Source organism: Ranitomeya imitator, chromosome 10 (genome assembly GCF_032444005.1).
Source record: "Ranitomeya imitator isolate aRanImi1 chromosome 10, aRanImi1.pri, whole genome shotgun sequence".
NCBI lineage: Eukaryota > Metazoa > Chordata > Amphibia > Anura > Dendrobatidae > Ranitomeya > Ranitomeya imitator.
The window spans coordinates 110,962,887-110,988,506 of record NC_091291.1 but is presented as its reverse complement, the minus strand read 5'-3'; the positions used below and the strand labels follow the sequence as shown (position 1 = coordinate 110,988,506).

Below are 25,620 nucleotides of genomic sequence, written 5' to 3'. Positions count from 1 at the left end.
CGGTATAATAATTCTACTGGATAGATATATATTTAGTTTTACTTAATCCCTATCTCAGCTGAGTAATTTGAATCTCACTGGTTGCTATGAAGTGAGGCTGGAAAACTTTATAGAAGTCTGTTTTTTTGGGTGTGGAATGCAGAGAATTCTCATATATGATAGGCCATGAAAAACCACCCTAATCCCCATTTTGTGGTTTTTACAGGATAGTCGTTCTGGTGAGATGCGTCTGTCGGGATCATTTTGGCAGCCATTTCTACTGGTTTTTCATAATTCTCTCCTGAATGTCTGCACCAATGATGGGTGTCTGAACATGTGGTTATTATTCCGTGCCATTCGGCACGCATCCCGTTTTATGCCATTTCCATTACAGACATGTATTCTTTTTACTGGAAGGAGAAGGTCTAGAGACAGATCGGCACCACAGTGGTGCGAGTCTGAAGAGCCGGCGAGTTCTTAGGCCTCCACTAACAAAAGTCTGAATACGGCACGATGGATGCACAACACTGCTGCCCACCACAAAGATACAACTCAACCGGCAGGGAAAGATACCAGAGGCCTAGTTTACCTCACCGCTCTGGTAAGAAGAGCTGCGCTCTGGTTGCTATGGTAATATAGTAATGTGACTAGGAAGGGGTCAATATGGCAGAATTTGCCATTGAGGCTGTACTTTAAAAGCAACAAAATGGTGGTTATAAGAAACATCATAAAACCTGTTTTTTTTTTTTGTTCTTAACACGCCGTACGCTCATCAGTCTACTCTGAGCAACACAATGAGGGTTTTTCTCATTCCTCGTTAGGATGCAGAGCAGCTAATTCTGTCCGCCGCTGGCCGTCATTACGAGGCATGACTGGGTACAACCTGCTCCAGGTAAGGCACGACAGGTAAGATCCATTAATATCACTTTTATACGTAAATACTCAGACATTCAGAATTGACCATTTTCAAGTTTCTCACCTACAGATAATGGCCTGTATACAAAGACTATGCATTTTATTTTTAAAGTTCATGTTTTCCAAAGGCTTAAAGGGAACTGATCAAGTAAAAAAACGTTAATAACCTTCAGATACGTGGTTAATCTGCAGGTTAATAGTGCTCTAAAGCCGTGCGGCTGCCAAGTGAAAATTAACTTTATTGCTTCCGGCAGCCTGGAGCTTTCAGTCGCAGTGGCACGGCGGCCACTACGGCTTCAGTTACTTATCAGTACATCGTGAGCAGCAGATGTAAGCACCTCCCAGCACTGACAGACGGCAATGTACATATGTGCTGCCTAGACGGCTGTCAGTCAGTGCCGGGGCGGTGTACTGAGCAGTGACTGAAACCGCACCTCTGACTGAAAGCCGGAAGCAATAAAATTAAAATTAAGGAGAAATGTTTTACGTTACAAATAGAAGTGAAGAATTCTTTATTTCACCAGAAATGCCAGGCAGTCACTGACCTAACCAACCATCACTGGTCTTTAATAATGCTAGTCTCTTATAGGCCAAAGGGAACCTTTTGGATCTCTCACGCTCCAAGGTCTGGGTGCAACTGCAATCCATGCACCTATGAAGAGCTTATCCCCTTATTAAATAAATCTGCATTCTTGGGCTATCTAAGCATGCATGTTCAGGGAGTCTGTTAACACAAAATGACTGTTCAAAGCAAGCACAGGCGCTCGTGCAACCTTGGAGCGGCGAAATAGTTCCATGCGCTTTCCCACCTACTTATTTTGGATCTTTATCCACTCTCAATTGACTGACCGATCAGGCTTTACAGGAACCAGAGACAGATAAAAAATAAGCAGATGTGAATGTGTACTGAACTGCATCGTCATGCAAAGGGAACGCTGTGTGCATGTGCTTGGTTTGAACAGTCATTTTGTGCTGACAGACTCACTTTTATGGGGGATGTGGAAAAATTTAGGCTAAACTCGGGAGCGGATTAGAAAAGAATATGTATATGGTAATTCCGAAAGCTGGGATGGATGTTCATTAGTAGCAGCAGATAGAAATAAAAAAAAAATAATAAAAGCAAAAAAAAATAGAATAAAAAATAAAAACTTTCAAGTATTTCATGTAAAGTAAGCCTTGATTAAAAAAAAATAGAGTATTGCATGCAGCAAAAGTAAAACTGTCAGCTGTTTATTGGCTATTAATTCATTCTCGAGTGTTTACGCTCTTGAAGCTGACAAGAGTAGACGACGCGCTGATTATAAATGGCTAAGGTGTACAAAGCCGGTTAGGTAATATCGCTAATGTCATTTACCAATTAAGAGCTTTTAGAGGAGTAGAAGGGATAGAACAACCCGATTTTGGCTGGGATTCATCAGCTAATAGAAAACCCCTAGAGAATAGCAATAGAAAAGGGGACTTTGTATTAAAGGGTTCAGAATAGAAGGAAAACAATTCCTGAGCATTATTGAATTCACTTTATATAAACTTAGCCAGTCGGGAATACACAGGAGAAGTAGAGCAAAAGAAAAACTGGAGGGGTCTGTAGCCATAAAAAAAAACAAACAAAACACTCACATACTGAAGGTTTCCACTTTATTAAAATAAAGTTCCATTTCTAAGAGTAGCCATTAGGATTGAGCGAAACGGGTCGTTCATTTTCAAAAGTCGCCGACTTTTGGCAAAGTCGGGTTCCATGCGGTACGCGACTTTCGCGCCAAAGTCGCGTTTCAATGACGCGAAAAGCGCCATTTCTCAGCCAATGAAGGTAAACGCAGAGTGTGGGCAGCGTGATGACATAGGTCCTGGTCCCCACCATCTTAGAGAAGGGCATTGCAGTGATTGGCTTGCTGTCTGCGGCGTCACAGGGGCTATAAAGGGGCGTTCCCGCCGACCGCCATGTTACTGCTGATGATCTGAGCTTAGGGAGAGGTTGCTGCCGCTTCGTCAGAAGCAGGGATAGCGTTAGGCAGGGTCCATTAACCACCAAACCGCTTGTGCTGTAGCGATTTCCACAGCCCAACACCACCTTCGGTGTGCAGGGACAGTGGAAGCTACATTTTTTTTTTTTTTTCCCCTCAGCGCTGTAGCTCATTGGGCTGCCCTAGAAGGCTCCCTGATAGCTGCATTGCTGTGTGTACGCCGCTGTGCAAACCAACTGCTTTTTTCAAAGCACAAATCCTCTTGTTCCTTCCTTTCTGCACAGCTATCTTTTTGGTTTGTCCACACTTTTTATTTAATTCGTGCATCAGTCCACTCCTTATTGCTGCCTGCCATACCTGGCTGAGATTACTGCAGGGAGATAGTAATTGTTGGACACTCTCTGTTTTTTTTTTTTTTGTGGGAGATTAAGATTGACATTTCTGCTAGAGTGCCATCCCTGTCTGTCATCTCTCACTCAGTGGGCCATAGAAAGCCTATTTATTTTTTTGCTTGATTTGGGTTATAAAATCTACCTGAAAAAATCACTACATCAATCAGTGGGAGAAAAATATTGGCCTCAGGGCTTGTGTGCCACTCCTGACTCCTGTGTGCATCATCACTCACTCAGTGGGCCATAGAAAGCCCTTTTTTTTTTTTTTTTTTTGCTTTATTTGGGTTCTAAATTCTACCTGAAAAAATCAATAAATCAATCAGTGGGAGATTAATATTGGCCTTTGGGCTTGTGTGCCAGTCCTAAGCGTGCCATCTCTCTCTCTCAGATAGTGGGCCATAGAAAGCCTATTTATTATTTTTTTTTATTGGGTTTATAAATTTTCCCTGGAACAAAAAAAAAAAAGTGGGAGATTAATATTGGCCTCTGGGCTTGTGTGCCAGTCCTGAGCATGCCATCTCTCTAACAAATAGTGGGCCATAGAAAGCCTATTTATTTTTATTTTTTTTGGTTTTATAAATTCTCCCTGAAAAAAAAAAAAGGGAGATTAATATTGGCCTTTGGGCTTGTGTGCCAGTCCTAAGCGTGCCATCTCTCTCTCTCAGATAGTGGGCCATAGAAAGCCTATTTTTTTTTTTTTTTTATTGGGTTTATAAATTTTCCCTGGAACAAAAAAAAAAAAGTGGGAGATTAATATTGGCCTCTGGGCTTGTGTGCCAGTCCTGAGCATGCCATCTCTCTCACAAATAGTGGGCCACAGAAAGCCTATTTATTTATTTTTTTTTTGGTTTTATAAATTCTCCCTGAAAAAAAAAAAGGGAGATTAATATTGGCCTCTGGGCTTGTGTGCCAGTCCTGAGCGTGCCATCTCTCTCACAAATAGTGGGCCATAGAAAGCCTATTTATGTTTTTGGTTGATTTGGGTTCTAAATTCTACCTGAAAAAAATCAATAAATCAATCAGTGGGAGATAAATATTGGCCTCTGGGCTTGTGTGCCACTCCTGACTCCTGTGTGCGTCATCTCTCACTCAGTGGGCCATAGAAAGCCTTTTTTTGTTTTATTTGTTTTCTAAATTCTCCCTGAAAAAATCATTTTATTTTACTTGGTTTCTAAATTCTTCCTGAAAAAATCATTTTATTCTATTATTTTTTTTTCCTAAAGTCTCCCTGAAAAAAAGAAAAAAAAAATCAGTGGGAGATTAATATTGCCCTTTCTGCTTCTGTGCCACTCCTGACTCCTGTGTGCGTCATCTCTCACTCAGTGGGCCATAGAAAGCCTTTTTTTGTTTTATTTGTTTTCTAAATTCTCCCTGAAAAAATCATTTTATTTTATTTGGTTTCTAAATTCTTCCTGAAAAAATCATTTTATTCTATTATTTTTTTTTTCCTAAAGTCTCCCTGAAAAAAAAAAAAAAATCAAATCAGTGGGAGATTAATATTTACATTTGTGCTTCAGTGACAGTCCTGCGTGTGTGGCATCTCTCTCATTTGTTGCCACCAACAACAGAGTGTGTAACATTGTGCCTGATTTTCGTTGTGGTCTCACTCACCTGTAAAGGGGTAGCTAAATCATACTGAAGTTATAGCTCACCGTGTAAGTTGTGTGACAGCAACAAATACTGTTAGTTTGTTTACGTTTTTAAAACAATGAGGAAGTCTGGTGGAAGAGGTCGTGGCCGGGGGCGTTCATTGTCAGCTGGTAATGAGGGTAGTGGTAGTGGTGGAGCATCAGCTGGTCGTGGGAAAAAAAATATTGCACCTAAGTCTGGAGCTGTGGAGCCAGGTTCGTCGTCTGGCTACACAAGGCCTCGAACGCTCCCTTTTCTGGGAGTAGGAAAACCGCTTTTAAAGCCGGAGCAGCAAGAGCAAGTTTTGGCTTATCTTGCTGACTCAGCCTCTAGCTCTTTTGCCTCCTCTCGTGAAACTGGTAAATGTCAAAGCAGCGCGTCGTTAGTGGATGTTCACGGTCAGGGACAAGTCGCTTCCTTGTCCTCTTCAGCAAAAACAACAACAGAGAAGAATGCAGCAGGCGACAACGGGTTACTCCATGGAGCTCTTTACACATACCGTCCCTGGCTTAGAAAGTGAAGCAGTTAACAGTCCATGCCCATTACAAGTTGAATCTGACATGGAGTGCACTGATGCACAGCCAGACTACTATGCTGGTCCTTTGACTCAGACCACAACATTGCCCTCGCAGGGTAATGATCAAGAATCAGACCCTGATGAGACTATGTTGCCCCATCACAAACGCTATACCACCGACCGACACGGTGACACAGACGAAGTTGCACACGAGCTACAAGAAGAGGTAATAGATGACCCAGTTCTTGACCCCGATTGGCAGCCATTGGGGGAACAGGGTGCAGGCGGCAGCAGTTCTGAAGCAGAGGAGGAGGGGCCGCAGCAGGCATCAACATCGCAACAGGTTCCATCTGCCGGGCCCGTATCTTGCCCAAAACGCGTGGCAAAGCCAAAACCTGTTGGAGGACAGCGTGGCCATCCGGTTAAAGCTCAGTCTGCAATGCCTGAAAAGGTATCCGATGCTAGAAAGAGTGCAGTCTGGCATTTTTGTAAACAACATCCAATTGATCAGCGCAAAGTCATCTGTCAAAAATGTTCAACTACCTTAAGCAGAGGACAGAATCTGAAAAGTCTCAATACAAGTTGCATGCATAGACATTTAACCACCATGCATTTGCAAGCCTGGACTAACTACCAAACGTCCCTTAAGGTTGTAGCACCCTCGGCCAATGAAGCTAGTCAGCAACGCAACATCCCTTCCGGCAGTGTAGGGCCACCATTTTCCGCACCACCTGCAGTATCTGTGGTTTCTTTGCCAGGCCAAAGCAGTCAGGGTCAGGGAATCACCAGTTTTGTAGTAGGAAACACTGCATCTAGGGCACCGGCGGCAACAATACCATCTCCCACCGTCTCTCAGTCTGCCATGTCCACCGGCACCCCCGCTAGTTCCACGATCTCCAGCTCTCCAGTCCAGCTCACCCTACATGAGACTATGGTTAGAAAAAGGAAGTACTTAGCCTCGCATCCGCGTACACAGGGTTTGAACGCCCACATAGCTAGACTAATCTCGTTAGAGATGATGCCCTACCGGTTAGTTGAAAGCGAAGCTTTCAAAGCCCTGATGGACTACGCTGTACCACGCTACGAGCTACCCAGTCGACACTTTTTTTCCAGAAAAGCCATCCCAGCCCTCCACCAGCATGTTAAAGAGCGCATCGTCCATGCACTCAGGCAATCTGTGAGCACAAAGGTGCACCTGACAACAGATGCATGGACCAGTAGGCATGGCCAGGGACGTTACGTGTCCATCACGGCACACTGGGTAAATGTGGTGGATGCAGGGTCCACAGGGGACAGCAAGTTTGGGACAGTTCTGCCTAGCCCACGGTCTAGGAAACAATTGGCTGTAGCCGTTCGCACCCCCTCCTCCTCCTCTTCGTCCTCCTGCAGAAGCGAGAGCTCGTCCACAGACCGCAGTCGCACAACCACTCCATCCGCAGCTGCCACTGTTGCACACCAGGTCTCCCATTATGGGGCAGCTACTGGCAAACGTCAGCAGGCTGTATTGGCTATGAAGTGTTTGGGCGACAACAGACACACCGCGGAAGTTCTGTCCGAGTTCTTGCAGAAAGAAACGCAGTCGTGGCTGGGCACTGTAGATCTTGAGGCAGGCAAGGTAGTGAGTGATAACGGAAGGAATTTCATGGCTGCCATCTCCCTTTCCCAACTGAAACACATTCCTTGCCTGGCTCACACCTTAAACCTGGTGGTGCAGTGCTTCCTGAAAAGTTATCCGGGGTTATCCGACCTGCTCCTCAAAGTGCGTGGACCTTGCTCACATATCCGCCGTTCGCCCGTACACTCCAGCCGTATGCAGACCTATCAGCGTTCTTTGAACCTTCCCCAGCATCGCCTAATCATAGACGTTGCAACAAGGTGGAACTCAACACTGCACATGCTTCAGAGACTGTGTGAACAGAGGCGGGCTGTTATGTTTTTGTGGGAGGATACACATACACGGGCAGGCAGTAGGATGGCAGACATGGAGTTGTCAGGTGTGCAGTGGTCGAAGATTCAAGACATGTGTCAAGTCCTTCAGTGTTTTGAGGAATGCACACGGCTGGTTAGTGCAGACAACGCCATAATAAGCATGAGCATCCCCCTAATGCGTCTGCTGATGCAAAGTTTGACGCACATAAAGGATCAGGCGTCTGCAGCTGAGGAAGAGGAAAGCCTTGATGACAGTCAGCCATTGTCTGGCCAGGGCAGTGTACAGGACGAGTTAGCGGGCGAAGAGGAGGAGGAGGACGAGGAGGATGATGGGGATGATTATATTTTTAATGAGGAAGCTTTTCCGGGGCCACTGGAAATTGGTGGCGCGGCAAGGCCGGGTTCTGGTTTTTGGAGAGACACAAGTGACGTGGATTTGCCTGAAACTGCCCCTCAACCAAGCACAACCGCAGATTTGAGAACTGGAACTTTGGCCCACATGGCGGATTATGCCTTACGTATCCTCAAAAGGGACACACGCATAACTAAAATGATGAACGATGACGATTACTGGTTGGCCTGCCTCCTTGATCCTCGCTATAAAGGCAAATTGCAAAATATAATGCCACATGAGAACTTGGAACTAATATTAGCAACCAAACAATCAACTCTTGTTGACCGTTTGCTTATGGCATTCCCTGCACACAGCGCCCGTGATCGTTCTCACACGAGCTGCAGGGGCCAGCAGACCAGAGGAGTTAGAGGGGCAGAAATCAGAAGTGGCGTTGGCCAGAGGGGTTTTCTGACCAGGTTGTGGAGTGATTTTGCTATGACCGCAGACAGGACAGGTACTGCAGCATCAATTCAAAGTGACAGGAGACAACATTTGTCCAGTATGGTTACAAACTATTTTTCATCCCTTATCGATGTTCTCCCTCAACCGTCATTCCCATTTGATTACTGGGCATCAAAATTAGACACCTGGCCAGAATTGGCAGAATATGTATTGCAGGAGCTTGCTTGCCCGGCAGCTAGTGTCCTATCAGAAAGAGTATTCAGTGCTGCAGGTTCAATACTAACAGAAAAAAGGACTCGTCTGGCTACCCAAAATGTAGATGATCTAACCTTCATTAAAATGAACCACAACTGGATTTCGAAATCTTTTGCCCCACCTTGCCCGGCTGACACCTAGCTTTCCTATGAAAAGGTCTTGCCTGTGGACTATTCTGAATGCCTTTTCCAATCTCGTAATTTTCTGCACCTGATTGTCCAGCATACGACATGTTTACACCTCACTAAATGGCCAAACTTCCCACACGGGGCCGTGGTATCGACACTTGGCGACAGCACCCGTGAGAGTGCTGTTTGTCTGAAGAGGTGGGTGTGCCCGCTTTTGGTCGACGGCACTGCCACTGGGTCCCTCCTAGTACAATAAAGTGTCTCTGGCGGTGGTGGTGCGCACCCAACGTCAGACACACCGTTGTAATATGAGGGGCCCTGGGCCTGTACCGCCGGCCACAAGACAGTTCCCCCCCCCCCCCCCCAGCTCAAACAGTGCTCTACCACTTGCAAAATTATCTCACAGCTCCACCAATGTTTAGTCTATGCACTGACATCCTTCAATGCCTGCCACTGACAATACCATTGTATTGACATTTTTGTTATGTTAGGCCTTCGAAGCCTGTCTGCGGTCACTCCTTCCACTATGCCTCCACTGACCACACCACTGCTGCCCGTGTACCCCTGGAACCAATTTAAAATTGCCTACAGCCAGCCCAATTTTTTTATTTTAGGCCTTCGATGCCTGTCTGCGGTCCGTTCTTTCTACTACTACTACACTGACCAGGCCACTGCTGCCCGTGTACCCCTGGAACCAATTTAAAATTGCCTACAGCCATGTGTTATTATTTTAGGCCTTCGATGCCTGTCTGCGGTCACTCCTTACAATATGCCTCCACTGACCACACCACTGCTGCCCGTGTACCCATGGAACCAATTTAAAATTGCCTACAGCCATGTGTTATTATTTTAGGCCTTCGATGCCTGTCTGCGGTCACTCCTTCCACTAGGCCTCCACTGACCACACCACTGCTGCCCGTGTACCCCTGGAACCAATTTAAAATTGCCTACAGCCAGCCCAATTTTTTTATTTTAGGCCTTCGATGCCTGTCTGCGGTCACTCCTTCCACTAGGCCTCCACTGACCACACCACTGCTGCCCGTGTACCCCTGGAACCAATTTAAAATTGCCTACAGCCAGCCCAATTTTTTTATTTTAGGCCTTCGATGCCTGTCTGCGGTCCATTCTTTCTACTACTACTACACTGACCAGGCCACTGCTGCCCGTGTACCCCTGGAACCAATTTAAAATTGCCTACAGCCATGTGTTATTATTATAGGCCTTCGATGCCTGTCTGCGGTCACTCCTTCCACTAGGCCTCCACTGACCACACCACTGCTGCCCGTATACCCCTGGAACCAATTTAAAATTGCCTACAGCCAGCCCAATTTTTTTATTTTAGGCCTTCGATGCCTGTCTGCGGTCCGTTCTTTCTACTACTACTACACTGACCAGGCCACTGCTGCCCGTGTTCCCCTGGAACCAATTTAAAATTGCCAACAGCAATGTGTTATTATGTTAGGCCTTCGATGCCTGTTTGCGGTCACTCCTTCCAATAGTTCTCCACTGACCAGACCAATGCTGGCCGTGTACCCTTGGAACCCAGCTGAAAGTGCATGTAGCCTCCTTTTTTTCTTTGTTTTATATTTAGAAAGCACAGATTAACTACGCTGTGCAACGGTTCAAGCTACCCAGTCGACATTTCTTTTGCGAGAAAAGCCATCCCAGCCCTCCACCGGCATGAAAAAGTCTGCATTGTCATAGCACTCAGGCAATCAAACAGTAGAAAGGTGCACCTGACAAGAGACGCATGGACCAGTAGGCATGTCCACAAAAAGTTACGTGTCCATTACGGCGCACTGGGTTAATGTGTTGGATGCATGGTCCACAGGGGACAGCCTCCAAAGTCTGTCTGCAGTCCCTAATTCCAATTTTCCTCCGCTGACCACACCACTGCTGCCCGTGTACCCCTGGAACCAATTTTACAGTGTCTACAGCCTAATTTTGTTATGTTAGGCCTACTACGCCTGTCTGCGGTCCCTCCTTACAATACTCGTCCACTGACCACACCACTGCTCCCCGTGGACCCCTGGAACCTATTTTTAATTGCATAGAGCATCCTTTTTTTAATAGTAGGCGTACAAAGTCTGTCTGCGGTCCACTATTGAAATTGTCCTCCACTGCCCAGAGAACTGCTGCCCGTGTACCCCTGTAACTTTTTTAAGCTGCAGTGAGCCACATTTTTGGGTTAAGTCCTACTACCTGTGTCTGTCTGCGCCACTCAATTCAGCTGTGTTCCTTTGAAAAAAGCTGAGCGTCAATAGTCTTGTTTTCAGCCTCTAGGAATTTTAAAACTGCATTGGGGGTACAACTTTGGTAGGGCCTACTAACGGTGTCTGCCTCCCCAAGGTGTGCCCCAGGTTTCCTCGCCATTGCTTCGATCTTCATGCTCTCGTTTAGTAGTTGTTGGAAACTACACTGCATTAGGCCTACAAATTGGGTATGGGGTGTAGAGAGATGGTGTGTTCCACTCCAAGGTGTTCTCCAGGTTGCCTTTCCTGAGCTTCGATCTTCCGGCTCTCGATTAGTAGTTCTTGGAAACTACACTGCATTAGGCCTACAAATTGGGTATGGGGTGTAGAGAGATGGTGTGTTCCACTCCAAGGTGTTCTCCAGGTTGCCTTTCCTGAGCTTCGATCTTCCGGCTCTCGTTTAGTAGTTGTTGGAAACTATGCTGCATTAGGCCTACAAATTGGGTATGGGGTGTAGAGAGATGGTGTGTTCCACTCCAAGGTGTTCCCCAGGTTTCCTCGCCAATGCTTCGATCTTCATGCTCTCGTTTAGTAGTTGTTGGAAACTACACTGCATTAGGCCTACAAATTGGGTATGGGGTGTAGAGAGATGGTGTGTTCCACTCCAAGGTGTTCTCCAGGTTGCCTTTCCTGAGCTTCGATCTTCCGGCTCTCGTTTAGTAGTTCTTGGAAACTACACTGCATTAGGCCTACAAATTGGGTATGGGGTGTAGAGAGATGGTGTGTTCCACTCCAAGGTGTTCTCCAGGTTGCCTTTCCTGAACTTCGATCTTCCGGCTCTCGTTTAGTAGTTGTTGGAAACTACGCTGCATTAGGCCTACAAATTGGGTATGGGGTGTAGAGAGATGGTGTGTTCCACTCCAAGGTGTTCTCCAGGTTGCCTTTCCTGAGCTTCGATCTTCCGGCTCTCGTTTAGTAGTTGTTGGAAACTACGCTGCATTAGGCCTACAAATTGGGTATGGGGTGTAGAGAGATGGTGTGTTCCACTCCAAGGTGTTCCCCAGGTTTCCTCGCCAATGCTTCGATCTTCATGCTCTCGTTTAGTAGTTGTTGGAAACTACGCTGCATTAGGCCTACAAATTGGGTATGGGGTGTAGAGAGATGGTGTGTTCCACTCCAAGGTGTTCTCCAGGTTGCCTTTCCTGAGCTTCGATCTTCAGGCTCTCATTAAATTGTGGTTAAACGGAACAACTGCATTTGGCGTACTAGTTGGTTTGGGGCCTACTATCGGTGTCTGCCACTCCTTGCTGTTCTCCTGGTTTCCTGTCCTGAAATTTCATTTTCAGGCTCTCGTTAAGTAGTTGTTAATGTTAGACTGCATTTGGCCTACTAGTTGGGTTGGGGCCTACTATCGGTGTCTGCCACTCCTTGCTGTTCTCCTCCACTGAACAAAGCTGTGCCGCCTGTTTACTACGGTTGCCAATTTTGAACTGCATTTCGACTACTTACTGATTTGGGCCTACTCTCTGTGTCAGCCTCTCATTCCAGTTGTCCTCCACTGCAATGCCCCCTGGTTAGTCCTGTGTTACCAATTTTGAACTGCATTTAGCCAACTTTATTCTTTGGGCCTATATCTGTGTTTCCTCCTCATCCTGCCCATTGCCCAGCCAGTGATAGATGAGTCTGCTGGTACATTGACCCATAACGCAACATTCCCCGTGCACGCTACACAGCAAGATTGTGACCCTGCTGAAAGTCAGGTTCCTCTTCCCGCATACCATACCACCTTACACGGGGACAAAGAGGAAGGTGCAGATGAAAGTGCAGGTTCCTTCATCAGGTGGGGGGAGGAATACTAGTTGGCGACGTCACTGGCACAGGGCCTCTCATAGTACGCAAAAGTGTTGCTGCCGGTGGGAGGCGCCCCCGCCGTGCAAACACACCGCTGTACTTTGAGGGGCCCTGTGCCAGTGCCAATGCCAACGAGTGGGCCCCCCCTGCTTGCTCAGGTTCACAGCACTTGCAATGTTGAAATACTTACCTCGCCCTGCTCCACTGCCGTGACGTGGTCCAGATTTACTGGGCCCACTAATTACTTGAACCAGCCCTACCCCCCACAACTTTAGCCAAATGACCCCCAATTTCAAATGCCTTCCAATTATTATAAGGTAAATTACGATTGACAAGCTTCTTTAACAAGAATGGATGTTTTTGCCATTAAAATGGGCAGTGTAGGTGTTTTCCTGGCCTCCACTCACTGCCGACTATGCTCCCCCATTGACTTGCATTGGGTTTCGTGTTTCGGGCGATACCCGACTTTTCGCAATAATCGGCCGATTCCACTCGACTTCTAAGATAGTCGGGTTTCGCGAAACACGGCTCGACTCTAAAAAGGTCAAGGTCGCTCAACCCTAGTAGCCATAAATATTATAGGGTACCAGTAATTCCCAAAATGCTGAAGGGTTTGCATGAAGATATGAAGAGCTGGGCTCAGTTATTTCCAGCAGTCCCATTAAGAATCAATGGAGTGGAGGTGCACCATTCATTGTCTATGTGGGTGGAGGAAAAAGTAGAGTGGTGGCACTGCTTTCTCGGAATATCCCATCAGCAATGAGTGGCATGGAGGTCTACCAAGCGCATCTCCGTACCATGCAAGAAGTGGCCCAGTTCTTGGATTCGAGCCTTCACTGCAGGACTGTGGAGGGTCCTAGGGGTTAGCAGCCCAGCGATCAGATCCTTATCCCTTAATGTATAGATCAATTCAGGGCTGTGGAGTCGGTAAGCCAAACCTCCGACTCCTCAATTTCCATGACACCAACTCCACCAACATGGGCTCCGACTCCACAGCCCTGGATAGATTACCTAATATTTTCATCATAATCACAATTCAGACTGTAGAATCTGAATCTTTTAGTCTATGGTACAGAACAGGTACAGATCTCCGCCTAGACTTTCATGGTATACGGCTTGGCTGAACCTCCATCCACAGACACCCAGGAACATTCCTGCTCAGGGACCCCCACTTATCCCAAAAAAAAAACAGAGGTCACCTGTACCACAAGGGCAGAAAAAAAAAATAGTTGCATATGCTCAAAACCTGCAATTCATTTCTATCGATATTAATTTTCTTTCTGTTCCACAAATACCGGAATCCGATCCATGCGCCTGCTTGAGAATATAAATCATTACATCTCGAGGCGTGATGGCCTTCAATAGATTTTTCTCTCTATTTGGAGATTTTGAGCTCTATTATATTGTACTGACAGGGAAGGAATAACGGAGGAAACACAATGAGAACTAATTGTCACCCGCGTGTTACATAATGGGAGCCGGTTGGCGGTTGCGATATAATGTAGCACTTCTCATTCAAGTCTTTAGATACCGTAGTTATTGTTACAGAAGTACTTATCAGCACCTGTAGAAAGGAAATTCGGATCGGCACACAATGCCGTATGTAAAATACCCACCACCATAACACTGCCTCCTACAGAGAAGGAAATGACCATTCTCTCTCTAAGGATGAGTAACGAAAACTACACTGACCTCCTACTCTATGCCGAACTTGCATTACTTCTCCATATCCTGCCACTCTGCAGAACTTCACACGCCCTGCGCAAACTTCCTCTTTCCAAAACATGGACACAAGTGTCATCACCTGATGCGGAGAATAACCTGGTGTGAAGCTCTTTTGGCAGGAAATAAAATATTCCCTGGTCTGCTCCAACTTTAGATACAGACAACCCCCAATGTCAGCCCGAGCCCAATAAGAAACTTATAGACAATTTATTAAGCTTGGGCAAATTATTGTACAATGATCGGAAAGCCTGCCTGATTGGTGCCAATCTGTTGGGGTTAAAATCAATCTCCACTACCACTTGTGCTTAATTACACATCTGTCCATACAAAATACCCATTGCAGGTCCAGATGGCGTTCATTGATGGGAACCATCCATAAGTACACCACTAGGCTAAAAAAAAAAAATACCCCAAACAGACAGGTATAATGGTTAGGAAAAATAAAAATTTGATATGCCGTAGCTAAAAAAAAAAAATCCTGGCAACATCTCCTCTAAGTCCGGATTAAATTAGTCATGAGACACCCAGTTTATAGTAGACCAAAGCTTGCATTTTCCTCACTAGGAGAGAGATGAAGGGCGAGATCATTGCCCTTGAGATAGACCGGTAGTCTCTAGCCTATGCCGGGGACATCACATGGCAATAGAAACGCAGTATTTCCATACCATAACCAATTATCAGAAATGAACACGATCCACAGATATATCTCAGCTTGTAGGACATAATCGCTTCTGTGGGTTCAAGCTCCAGGATCAAGTGTTTTGGGGCTTTCGAAACCAAGGAAATGTAATATTAACCCAAACTATGGATGGATATGGATATGTGGATATATCATTCATGTTTGGTGAAAGTATGCTCGGAAATATGGAGGTCATATTATTATTAGAATGATGTCATGCTTCCATCTCTCCTGGTCTTCAATAAGCCGTTCTCCTATAACCTGACCATTAGGAGGGGTGAAGGTATAGAGAAGACCCTGTTTACGCTCATCCAGGGAAGACAATTGGTACATTTTAGTTGTTTCCTAATTTCTGCGGCGATCTCTGCAAGGAAATACTCCACGATTTAATCACAATAGCCTTATTTTATTTTCTATACCTTTTTGCTTGATATTGCTTTTTTTTTACCTCTTGTGTAGGTCTTATTTTTTGTCACTTTAAGTTCTGTACTTTTTATTATGTATTAAATCTAAAATTTCATAAGTTTGTTTCTTGTTGCTGTACACGTACCCACAACCTGAAAGAGGGACACTACATCTTGGTTTTGTAAACCCTGAGATATACTAGAGTCAAAGCAGCGCACCCGTCAGGTGCTTGGGAAAGCTCTGTGTGCGTGAGTACAAGCGTGTCACCCAGGGAAGGCATCTCGATGGCTTAACAAAATGGCGAGTGGTGGATCAAGAAGTCTGGCGAGTATGTTGAAACTAGCCTTGGGGGCTCTTGGCTCAATGTCAGCGCATTGCAATAGGCGAGTGGATGAGTGTGAGAAGTGGAGGCCTTCTTTACTCTTTACAGTCACATCAGAATCATTTCTAGAGCAAGAGGATGGTGTCCGTGACACCTCAAGATGCAATTTTGTTGAGTTCAGGACAGAAGTTACTTTTTTCCTTAAGCATGATGGCACATCTAAGTAGGCAGGAGCTCCAAGAAGGTAGAGTAGGTTGGCAGATCCCCTAGGTGCGTTGAAGACAATACCAGGGAAGAACATGTTTAAATTGAGCATGTTGGTAGAGCCACACGTGAGCGTAAGACCTTGTGTACCAGTGTAAAAATTCCTATAATATAAGAAATCTGATCATGTTTGGTGTGGGGAAAAGATCCAGAGAACCTGACCGTCAATAATTGGATTTATGGCTCCGGTTTTCAAAGGGGTTGACGTTAACCTTTCTGGCTGCCTGTAGTCGGCACACATCTTGTACAGGAACAGAGCGAACAATGGCTGCACTGCGCTCTATACGCCTCTTTGATTAGAAGTGAATAGAGGGGGCTAGTGGGGGGATCGGAGGGAAGAACGCGCGAACAATGCCACCTTTATGTAAACACTGAAGTGAACTTGGGCTTCCGTCAAGTGGGCAGCATGAAAAGATGGAGATTGAATTCAGGGCACATATTAGGTTCGAAAAGCCATATCCAGGTGCCTAACACTCACATGCTCTTATTATTGTAGCAGTCACTGAAGTACCATGGTGCAGTCCATATATACACACAAAATATATCATATATACGTACGTAGATGTATAGAGCTATAGATGTATATCTATCTAGATACATCCATTATTTCCTTCTACGAATCTTACGTGGGAACACAGTTAGCAAAAACTTCCTTAGTGTAATTAATGAATGAATATATGAATGAATGAATGAATGAATGAATGAATGAAGGCTGCAGCAGGACTTAGGCACAGTTTGTATCTCTCATTGTGACAGCTTCATCACTTACAAAGGGTGAAATGGTAAAGGTTTTTTCATGCCTTAAATTTTGTTTAATATAGAGGAAACAGTAGCATTTGTGCCTGCAATATATACAGTAACACAAGGATGCAGTACCATCTGTGTCTAGATTATTTACAGACACAAATACCAGTCCCTTCACAATTCACAAAGAGACAAGGATACAGTACCATCTGAGCCTAGTTAATTATTTTATTTATTTATTTTTTACAGACACCTACCAATGCCTTCACAGTTTACAAAGACAAGGATGCAGTACCATCTGAGCCTAGATTTTTTTTTTTACAGTCACAAAAAACCAGTGCCTTCACAATTTACAGAGAGACTAGGATGCAGTACCATCTGTGCCTAGATTTCTTACAGGCGGAAATACCATTGCCTTCAGTTTACAGAGAGATACAAGGATGTAGTACTATCTGTGCCTAGATTTGCAGGCAGAGATACCAGTGCCTTCACAGTTCACAGAGACAAGGATGCAGTACCATCTGTGCCTAGAGAAGTATAAACGCAACCCACAACAATTTGAGGGTCCAAAGAAAAGGACTCTGTTCCCTGAGCTAGAGACCCAAGGCAGTGTGGCTACATCATTTATACATTGTTCTATAGGCAAAAGGAAGCCGTGCTCTCCAGCGCAAGGTGTCCACCACACTTCACTGCAAGCACTGAGATACAGGGTACCGTGCCATCACATACAATGGACCCTAAACATATATGTTCACAGTATTAAAATAAATGGTTAGGATGGAAGCATTATTCCAGTGCAGTTAGAGGATAGTGCGGACGCATAATATTTAACTATTGTTCTGTGCAGGTGGTTACTGTCGGGGGGTTACTCTTACCTTTCTATGTTGCTCATAATTTCGGATAAAATCCCGCAGTTGCTCTTCCCGGCTCTCCAGGGTTGAATATAACTGTTCCATCTGGCTGACCAAGTCTGCCTTTTCCGATTTTAAACGTCTGCGATCGGCCTTCATGGCTGGAGGGCAAAGAGAAATAATCAGCATATTATACACTAGACATTATGACATTTATGACATGCTGGGCATCATACATTTAGAGACAGTATTAGCTAGGCTTTTGTAATTGGCCTGGCCACGTATGGAAATGCATTGACCAAGGTAAAGCTGTTGGCATCCCCTACAAGATCTAGGGATGCTGGAGTTCCTCATGGGCGTGTCTACGGGGCTGGCCAAGTAGGTTCTATACTGCACATCCTGTATGTATCAGCTCATTACTACTCACTACGGGTGACAGTAACATGGTATCTCATACAGCTGTATAGACTAAGCCATCATGTTGGAGTGGTACATACATTTTATAAAAACCCTTCTAAAATATTCATCATCCAATATCTAGTCCTAACGCGCAGATACATTCCAAGACTATCATAAAATGTAGAACCGGAATGTGTTTATATATGGTCAATAAAATATACCCGATAACGTAAAGGGGAGGCAGGGGTTGAGGGAGGGGGGGGGGAAGAGGTGGAGTAAGGGAAGGGGGGAAAGAGGTGGAGTAAGGGAAGGGGGGAAAGAGGTGGAGTAAGGGAAGGGGGGAAAGAGGTGGAGTAAGGGAAGGGGGGAAAGAGGTGGAGTAAGGGAAGGGGGGAAAGAGGTGGAGTAAGGGAAGGGGGGAACGAGGTGGAGTAAGGGAAGGGGGGAACGAGGTGGAGTAAGGGAAGGGGGGAAAGAGGTGGAGTAAGGGAAGGGGGGAAAGAGGTGGAGGAAGGGGGGAAGTGGAGGAAGGGAGGGGGGAGAGGTGGAGGAAGGGGGGGGGAAGAAGTGGAGGAAGGGTGGATGAAGAAGGAGGTGGGATGAAGCTAGAGGGAAAACAAGTGGGTGGGATGTTTGTCCCTTGCAAGGTGCGCCGAGCTCCAGACCGTGCTGGCTGACTCCCTTTAAGTAGTATGGTTGGAATACATCCTCTGCTGAGGCAGCCAACGCCAAGCTGGTGTTGGGCATCATGTGGAGATGCAGCATTAGGCAGGGTGGTCCAGTTGCCAAGACAAACGTGAAGGCGCCCCGTCCTGCCTGAACTTTGATCTCTCACCTCTAATTGCACATTTGTGATCATGTTACACACTTTTCCGCCAGGAAGCTCAGGATACACTGGGATACAAGTCCCGCTCTGATAAATTACATAAACTCTAACCAACATCTGGAGATGAACATGGCTACAAATCACTCTCCATAGCGCTCATTATAAGCGTTTATCCTCATTCGCCCAGTGAATCCTCTCCGGATAACATAATGCAGTCGGAGATATTATGTAACAGATTTTGGGTGGGGTTTCTGGATACGGACAGGGGGCAGCCGCCCGGGGAGTTTGGATCCGGTCTGTAAAGTCCATAGACTTGCGAGTGTTACTATCCATACTGTGCAGCACATTCGTAGATGTAAACTGTGCAGATGATTGGCGGTGTGAGGTTATTGTTCATGTCTCCCGAGCCTCCGGGGAGCTCCCCGCACGTCCTGTGCACCTGTTCTCAGCCACGTTACAATAGCTATTGCTTGTATAAGGATGGAAATGGCTGGAGCCAGGATTTCTAGCAATGTCTAGGTTTTACTAACGCTCATGGGAAATGTAGTTTATGATATGAAAGTTGTCTGTTATAGACAACTACAAATGTGTCAGACTCGACAGCAAAGCTTGTGAAGTTACAACAGGAAGGTATGGAGGAATACCGGCTCTCATTAAAGAGACCCAACTATAAATGGAAACTTCTTTTCCAGGCAATTCTCTATGGGAAAAAAAAAATATGCAAATTCACTCAAACCAACGAAACTAGTCAACCGTCTAGAGACATAAGTACTAAAGAAGGACAATAACCCAAAACAGGGTACTAGTTAGCTGAATGACCTGTCTTAAAGAGAATCTGCCACCAGGTTTTTACCACCTAATCAGAGCGCAGCATGATGTAGAGAAAGAGACCCCGATTCCAGCGATGTGTCACTTACTGGGCTGCTTGCTGTAGTTTTGATAATATCAAAAGTTTAATCAACAGATTATCGCTGGAGGACTAGCAAACCTGCTGCCATGTAGTCTAACCCCGCCCCCACCACTGACATTCAGTTGCCAAAACACAGTGTACACAGAAAGCGGCCAATCAGTGGTGTGGGCGGGGTTACACAGCTCAGCAGTCACAGATCTGGTAACTCTACAACAGAGAAAAACAGCAATTTTATCATAACTGCAGCAAGCAACCCAGTCAGTGATACATCACTGGAATCAGGGTATCTGTCCCTACATCATGCTGCTCTCAGATGGGATAGCAAAGCCCTTGTGACAAATTCCCTTTAAGAGGGGCTTACCCAGACTCATACTGTAGACAAAGTATCAAAAGAAGTCTCAAATATCTGAAAGATTTGTGGACAATGCCGCACTGTGAATTCATTCCTTAAAGGGAGTGCACAAACCCACAATAATTTCAAGGAAAACAAAATATCCCCCCTTCCCCGAAAAAAAAAAACTATTTTGCATATGGTCATTTTTATAAATGTGTTTCTGTTTTGTATCAACAACTCCTATGCAAACCCCAAAAAATAAATAAATAAAAGTTTGCATTATTTTTTTTACATAAAAAAATGCAACACAGGCCAATACTGGCTGCAGAATGAGCGATCTGAGAATCTGAGCTGATTTACGACCACATCAAAGTTGAATATGCAAGAAAAAAACCCAAAAAGGCTGTAAACAGCGCAACATTTTTAATGAAATTCAATTGCAAAAATTTTATTTTTTTCAGCTCCAAATAAACGATTAATTAAAAATAATTAAATATCCTGAAAAGAGGACAACCTTTTGAATCATTTCTGCATTTGCTAACCATGGATGTGATTCTATGGGGTGATAACTTCCCATTTATTGCAGTCACAATGGAGAACTGAAGCTGCACAGGTCACCTTGCATTCTGTAAGCTGATAGAGAACATAAGTCATTGTGATCGCCCCCATTAATGACAGACAGGTGCTTCCTCCAAAAAACAATGCCCTATTCTCCGATAATTAGTCTTTAAGGCTATGTGCACACGTTCAGGATTTCTTGCAGAAATTTCCTGTGCAAAACCTGACATTTTCTGCAAGAAATGCGCATGCGTTTTTACCGTGTTTTTTTTTTGCGGATTTTTCCAGAGGTTCCCAATGCAATAATATAGTGGGAAATCCGCAAAAAATCCGCAAAATTAATGAACATGCTGCGTTTTTTACCGCGATGCGTTTTTTTTCCACCAAAAAAACGCATCATGTGTACAAAAATTGCGGAATGCATTCTAAATGATGGGATGCATAATGTATGCTTTTTTTCGCGTTTTTATAGTGAAAAAAACGTGAAAAATCTGCAACGTGTGCACACAGCCCAATTCCCCTTCATTAATGCCTATTTATACAAATGACTGGGAATCTCAGATCAACGCAATTCCTGGGAGAGCAGACAGCGCCTGCCCCCTGTACTCCAGCTTATCCTGACCCTGCTGAGTGGGAGGAGGTCAGATTAAATGTGGACAAAGCACGACGTGGAAACCCAGAGCAGGAAGCCAGGAGGATATCGTGAAAGCTTCCCTCAAATAAAATGTTGCTTCAAATAATCGGCGTTAATCCCCAAATACCGTGGTCCTATCTAAACAGGAAGCTCACATCACTGGCTTATGTCATCCCTCATCATTAGACAATGGGCCCACAGCCATTCTAAAACACCAGCTTTATAATTAGTGCACTTCCATAAAAAGGGGTGAACAGTTTTGCAAAATGCTAAAACAGGGGAAAGTCTGCTCCAGTGCAAAATCTTTAGCGCCATCGCCCCTATACACGTCATTTAGAATACAGATGTCTAATTGGTCAACAGGTTTTTGCCACGTAATTTGAGAGCAGCACAATATAGGGGCTGAAATCCTGATTCCAGAGATGTGTCACTTACTAGGCTGTTTGCTGTAGTTTTGATAAAATCCAAGTTTTATCTGCTGCAGCGCCACCAGTTTTCTTCGGAATGCTGAGCTCTGTGTAACCCCGCCCACACCAGTGATTGGCAGCTTTTTGTGTACACTGTGCGAAGGCTTCCAATCAGTGGGGTGGGCGGGCTTACACAGAGCTCAGCATTCCGAAGAAAACTGGTGGTGCTGCAGCAGATAAAACTCTGATTTTATCAAAACTCCAGCAAGAAGCCTAGCAAGTGATACATCGCTGGAATCAGTGTCTGTCCGCATATCATACTGCTCAGATGGGGTGTTAAAAACCTGGTTGCAGCTTTCCTTTAAGCACCACAGGATGGGTATGACCGCTACCTCTACACCTGTTATAGCTAGATCACTGCAGGGACTTGTAGGTAAAAAATCAGTTTATTTTTCAATTTATCTTTTAAATAACCACAGTTAAAATTTCAGGCATTGTAGAGTCAGAGGCGACAAAACATACACTGGAATTAAAAAAAAAAAAAGAGCCAAGCAGAGGTGAGAGTTTTAGCACAGCAGAATGAGGGTGTGGAAGCGACCAATAAATTGCCAAAAATCACATTTCTACCAAAAGACCACAGCTACAGCAAAAGATACCATGAAAAGGACAGGTCACCACCAGGGGGCGATCTACACAAATCAAACGCTGCAGCACAGGGGTATGATCAACACCAGACAAGAAGAACTATAAACATTATAAAGCCAAGATTTGCACAGATGTTAAGAGTAGTTGCACTGGAATGTAACATGACCTAAAATACTATAGAAATCATTATTTGGAAAACTGTCCACAATGTGTACATTTTAATTGGCACCCACCTGGTTCCAGCTCTTATAAAAAAAAAAAATACATATATATACATATATATACATATATATATATATATATATATATATATATATATATATATATATATATATATATATATATATATATATATATATATATATATATATATATATATTCTACTTACTACTTTGCACAGTCTTCAAATCGAAGTAAACAAAATCTCTACAGTATTGAAAGCTACACAGAACAAATTCATACGAGCTATACTATATGGTGAGGATGAACAAGAGAGGAGCAAATATTATATAACTCTGGTTAAAAGTTTGCAAAAACCTGTTCATGCAATATTTTTCCTTATTAAAATGTGCACATTGTAAATCAGACTGGAGGTAGCAAAATCAGGGAGTGAGTAAACATGTGTGAAACGAAACAGCCATGTATTATACTTTAGATTCTTCTAAATACCCCTCCTTTTAGTCCGATGACAACTTTATACCCCTTGGCATTCTCTCCAGCAGCATCATCAGAGATAGTCACCACCAGGTAAGCCTTGACTTTTGACAATGTGCAATCATTGGCCTTCAGATAGTGTTTGCCACCATCAGGTTTACTTTGCACAGGCAGCGTTGGTACATAGCTCCGTACAGTGCTGAATACTATTTCACATCGATTTTAAACCAGAATATGGCAAGAACCTCTGAACTAAGAAAAGAAAAATGACAGCCCATCATTACATTAAGACATAAAGGTCAGCCAATCTGGAAAATTGCCCGATTCTTGACGGTGTCCTCAAGTGTAGTCAAGAAAGCTATCATTCGCTATGATGAAACTGTCTCTCATAAGTCCTGCTGCAGGAAAGGAAGACCAAAAATGACCTCTGCTGCAGAGGATAAGTTCATTAGACTTAGCCTCAGAAACTGCAAATCAACACCACCAAACAAAACAGAAATCATAAATTATTTTCAGACATTAAGTGGCAGAAACATCTCGACATTAACTGTCCAGAAGTGGCTGAGAGAATTGGTCAAATTGCTGCAAAGAAGCCACTTGAGAACCTGAACAAGAAGAGACTTGATTGGGCCAAGCAACACAACGACCGGACATCAGATCAGGTAAGCTCTCCACAGTGATCTTTGTTAGACGCAGGAGAGTGGATGATTACTACATGTGTGGTGCCCACCGTGAAGCATGTAGGGGAAGGTGTGATGTTGGTGGTGCCATGCTAGTGACACAGATGGCAATTTTTTCCAAATTCAAGGCACCCACCATGGCTACCAATGCATTCTGATAGGACATCTAGTTTGTGCTCAATGGGACCATCAATTGTGTTGCGACAGGACAATGACTCAAATCATATCTCCAGGATATGTTAGGGCGATGCGATCAAGATGGAGAAGGCTGGAAGCAGTGTCAGAAGACATGGCCTCCACAATCACTTAACCTAAACCGAACTGAGATGGCTTGGGATGAGTTGGATGCAGGGTGAAGGCAAAGCAGCCAACAGATGCTCAGCACCTCTGAGACCTTCTCCAAGACTGTTGGAAAGCCATTCCAGGTGACGACCTGTTAATGCTGCTTGAGAGAATGCCAAGGTGTAAAAGTGGGTTAACTTTGAGGAATCTATGACTGCACATATTCTGGTTTTGCTGCCTTGAGTCTGAATCAGAATCTACAATGTGCACATTCCAATAAGGGAAACCACTGTTTGATCAGGTGAGTCCAAAACTTTTGACCTTGTACTATATATATGGTTTCAAAAATACATTATCTAATTACCTGGCCTGTTGGGGGAATTAGTTACTAGAAGGGACACTGCTTGCTATTGGTGGTTAAAAAAAGCCAAAAAACAAAACGACCCAAGCTCCTGTGTGTGTCTTGTTTACATGTGATCTATCCCAGGTAAAACCCCAGATTTCTATTTTTAATGACTAGTTAATGGTGCCAACAGTTCTTGCAGCGCTGGCAGAGATATTCTCATACGCACATTAATTACTATAATTACATCATTAAGATATTCAAATCGACAAAACCGGTCCTGACGCCACCCTGTATGCCCACACTTATTCATAACCTAGGTTCCCACATCACTATTTACCTGGGACCTGTTGGGTGGCATGATGCCAAGGTTATGGAAATAGTTGAGGTTACCCATCCACAAATTACTAAGATGTCACCATTGATGTGGAACTTTTGTGTTGTCTCTGTGTATACAGAGGGGAAAGTGGCACAAGCGCACCAGGCGCAGATACGGTGCAATTGTGGGGAATCTCTCTATAAAAACTGCTCATGCCCCGTTAAAAATGGACACAATTGGTTGCAATTGTGGAACTATTGTGCGGGAATCAGATGTCACCCGTTATATTTGGAAATGCCTGCCCGAGCTAGACCAATATTGCTGGGGGCTCTTGTCCTAAAAAAATAAATAAATACCGGTAAATGTTGGGCTCCCAAATAATTGTGTCTTATGAATAAAACCTTTATCACGGCATACTGATGTCATGTAGGGGTCCCGTATTAACCATCTTTGAGTAAAACTGGAAAGACGGTCTTCGGGAACGGCTCCGGCTCTCGAAGACTTCAGCTGTCCATGTATTACTGAAAGTGCGGCCATTTTTTATATACTAGGGGCAGAGCTAATAGAACTATAGTCCCATCTCAGGCACGATCGGCTTATTTTTACAAGACTGGATAATGCCGTGAATGTCCAAAATGAGGGGCGATTAGTCAAAAGGCTTGGAGGAAGAGGTCAGACCAATCAAATATTCCAAAGAATGAGGAGAGATGGGGAGCCCCTCAAACAGACAAAGACTGGAAACCATTACCCTGCAGTGCCTCCTTCGCCCGCGCCAGCTCTTGCTCCTTCTGCGCCAGTTGCACCTTGAGCTCCGTAACCGACAGTACCTCCGCCGATCGGCTGTCGTGTGACTCCTCCAGGTCCTTTGCTAACATTTCCTTCATTTGTCGGAGCAAGTGAACCTCATCTTGCAGCTGTGACACCTCTTCCCTTAGCAGCACTGCAAATTAAAGGAAATAAAAGATTACAAGCGTAAGCTGTACATAATTTCTGCAGAAACACGAGGACGACATGTCGTCGAAAAATTAATACGTCTTTACCAACAGTTCATCAAAAATGCTGCTCTAGAGAACACACGAGATGGAAGATGGAGGA

General features: G+C 44.6%; 1 protein-coding gene across 10 annotated transcripts in view; it reads right to left on the bottom strand.

Moving 5' to 3' along the window:
- Positions 1 to 25,620, bottom strand: part of KAZN (kazrin, periplakin interacting protein) — a 563,875-nt gene that overhangs the window by 43,481 nt on the left and 494,774 nt on the right. For all 10 annotated transcript variants that reach the window (XM_069741503.1, XM_069741507.1, XM_069741499.1 and 7 more), the window contains 2 exons: positions 25,274 to 25,465; positions 17,559 to 17,695 (listed from right to left, as the gene is read on the bottom strand). In XM_069741503.1, coding sequence (XP_069597604.1) covers positions 17,559 to 17,695; positions 25,274 to 25,465 — 329 coding nt within the window. The remainder of the gene's footprint in view (positions 1 to 17,558; positions 17,696 to 25,273; positions 25,466 to 25,620) is intronic.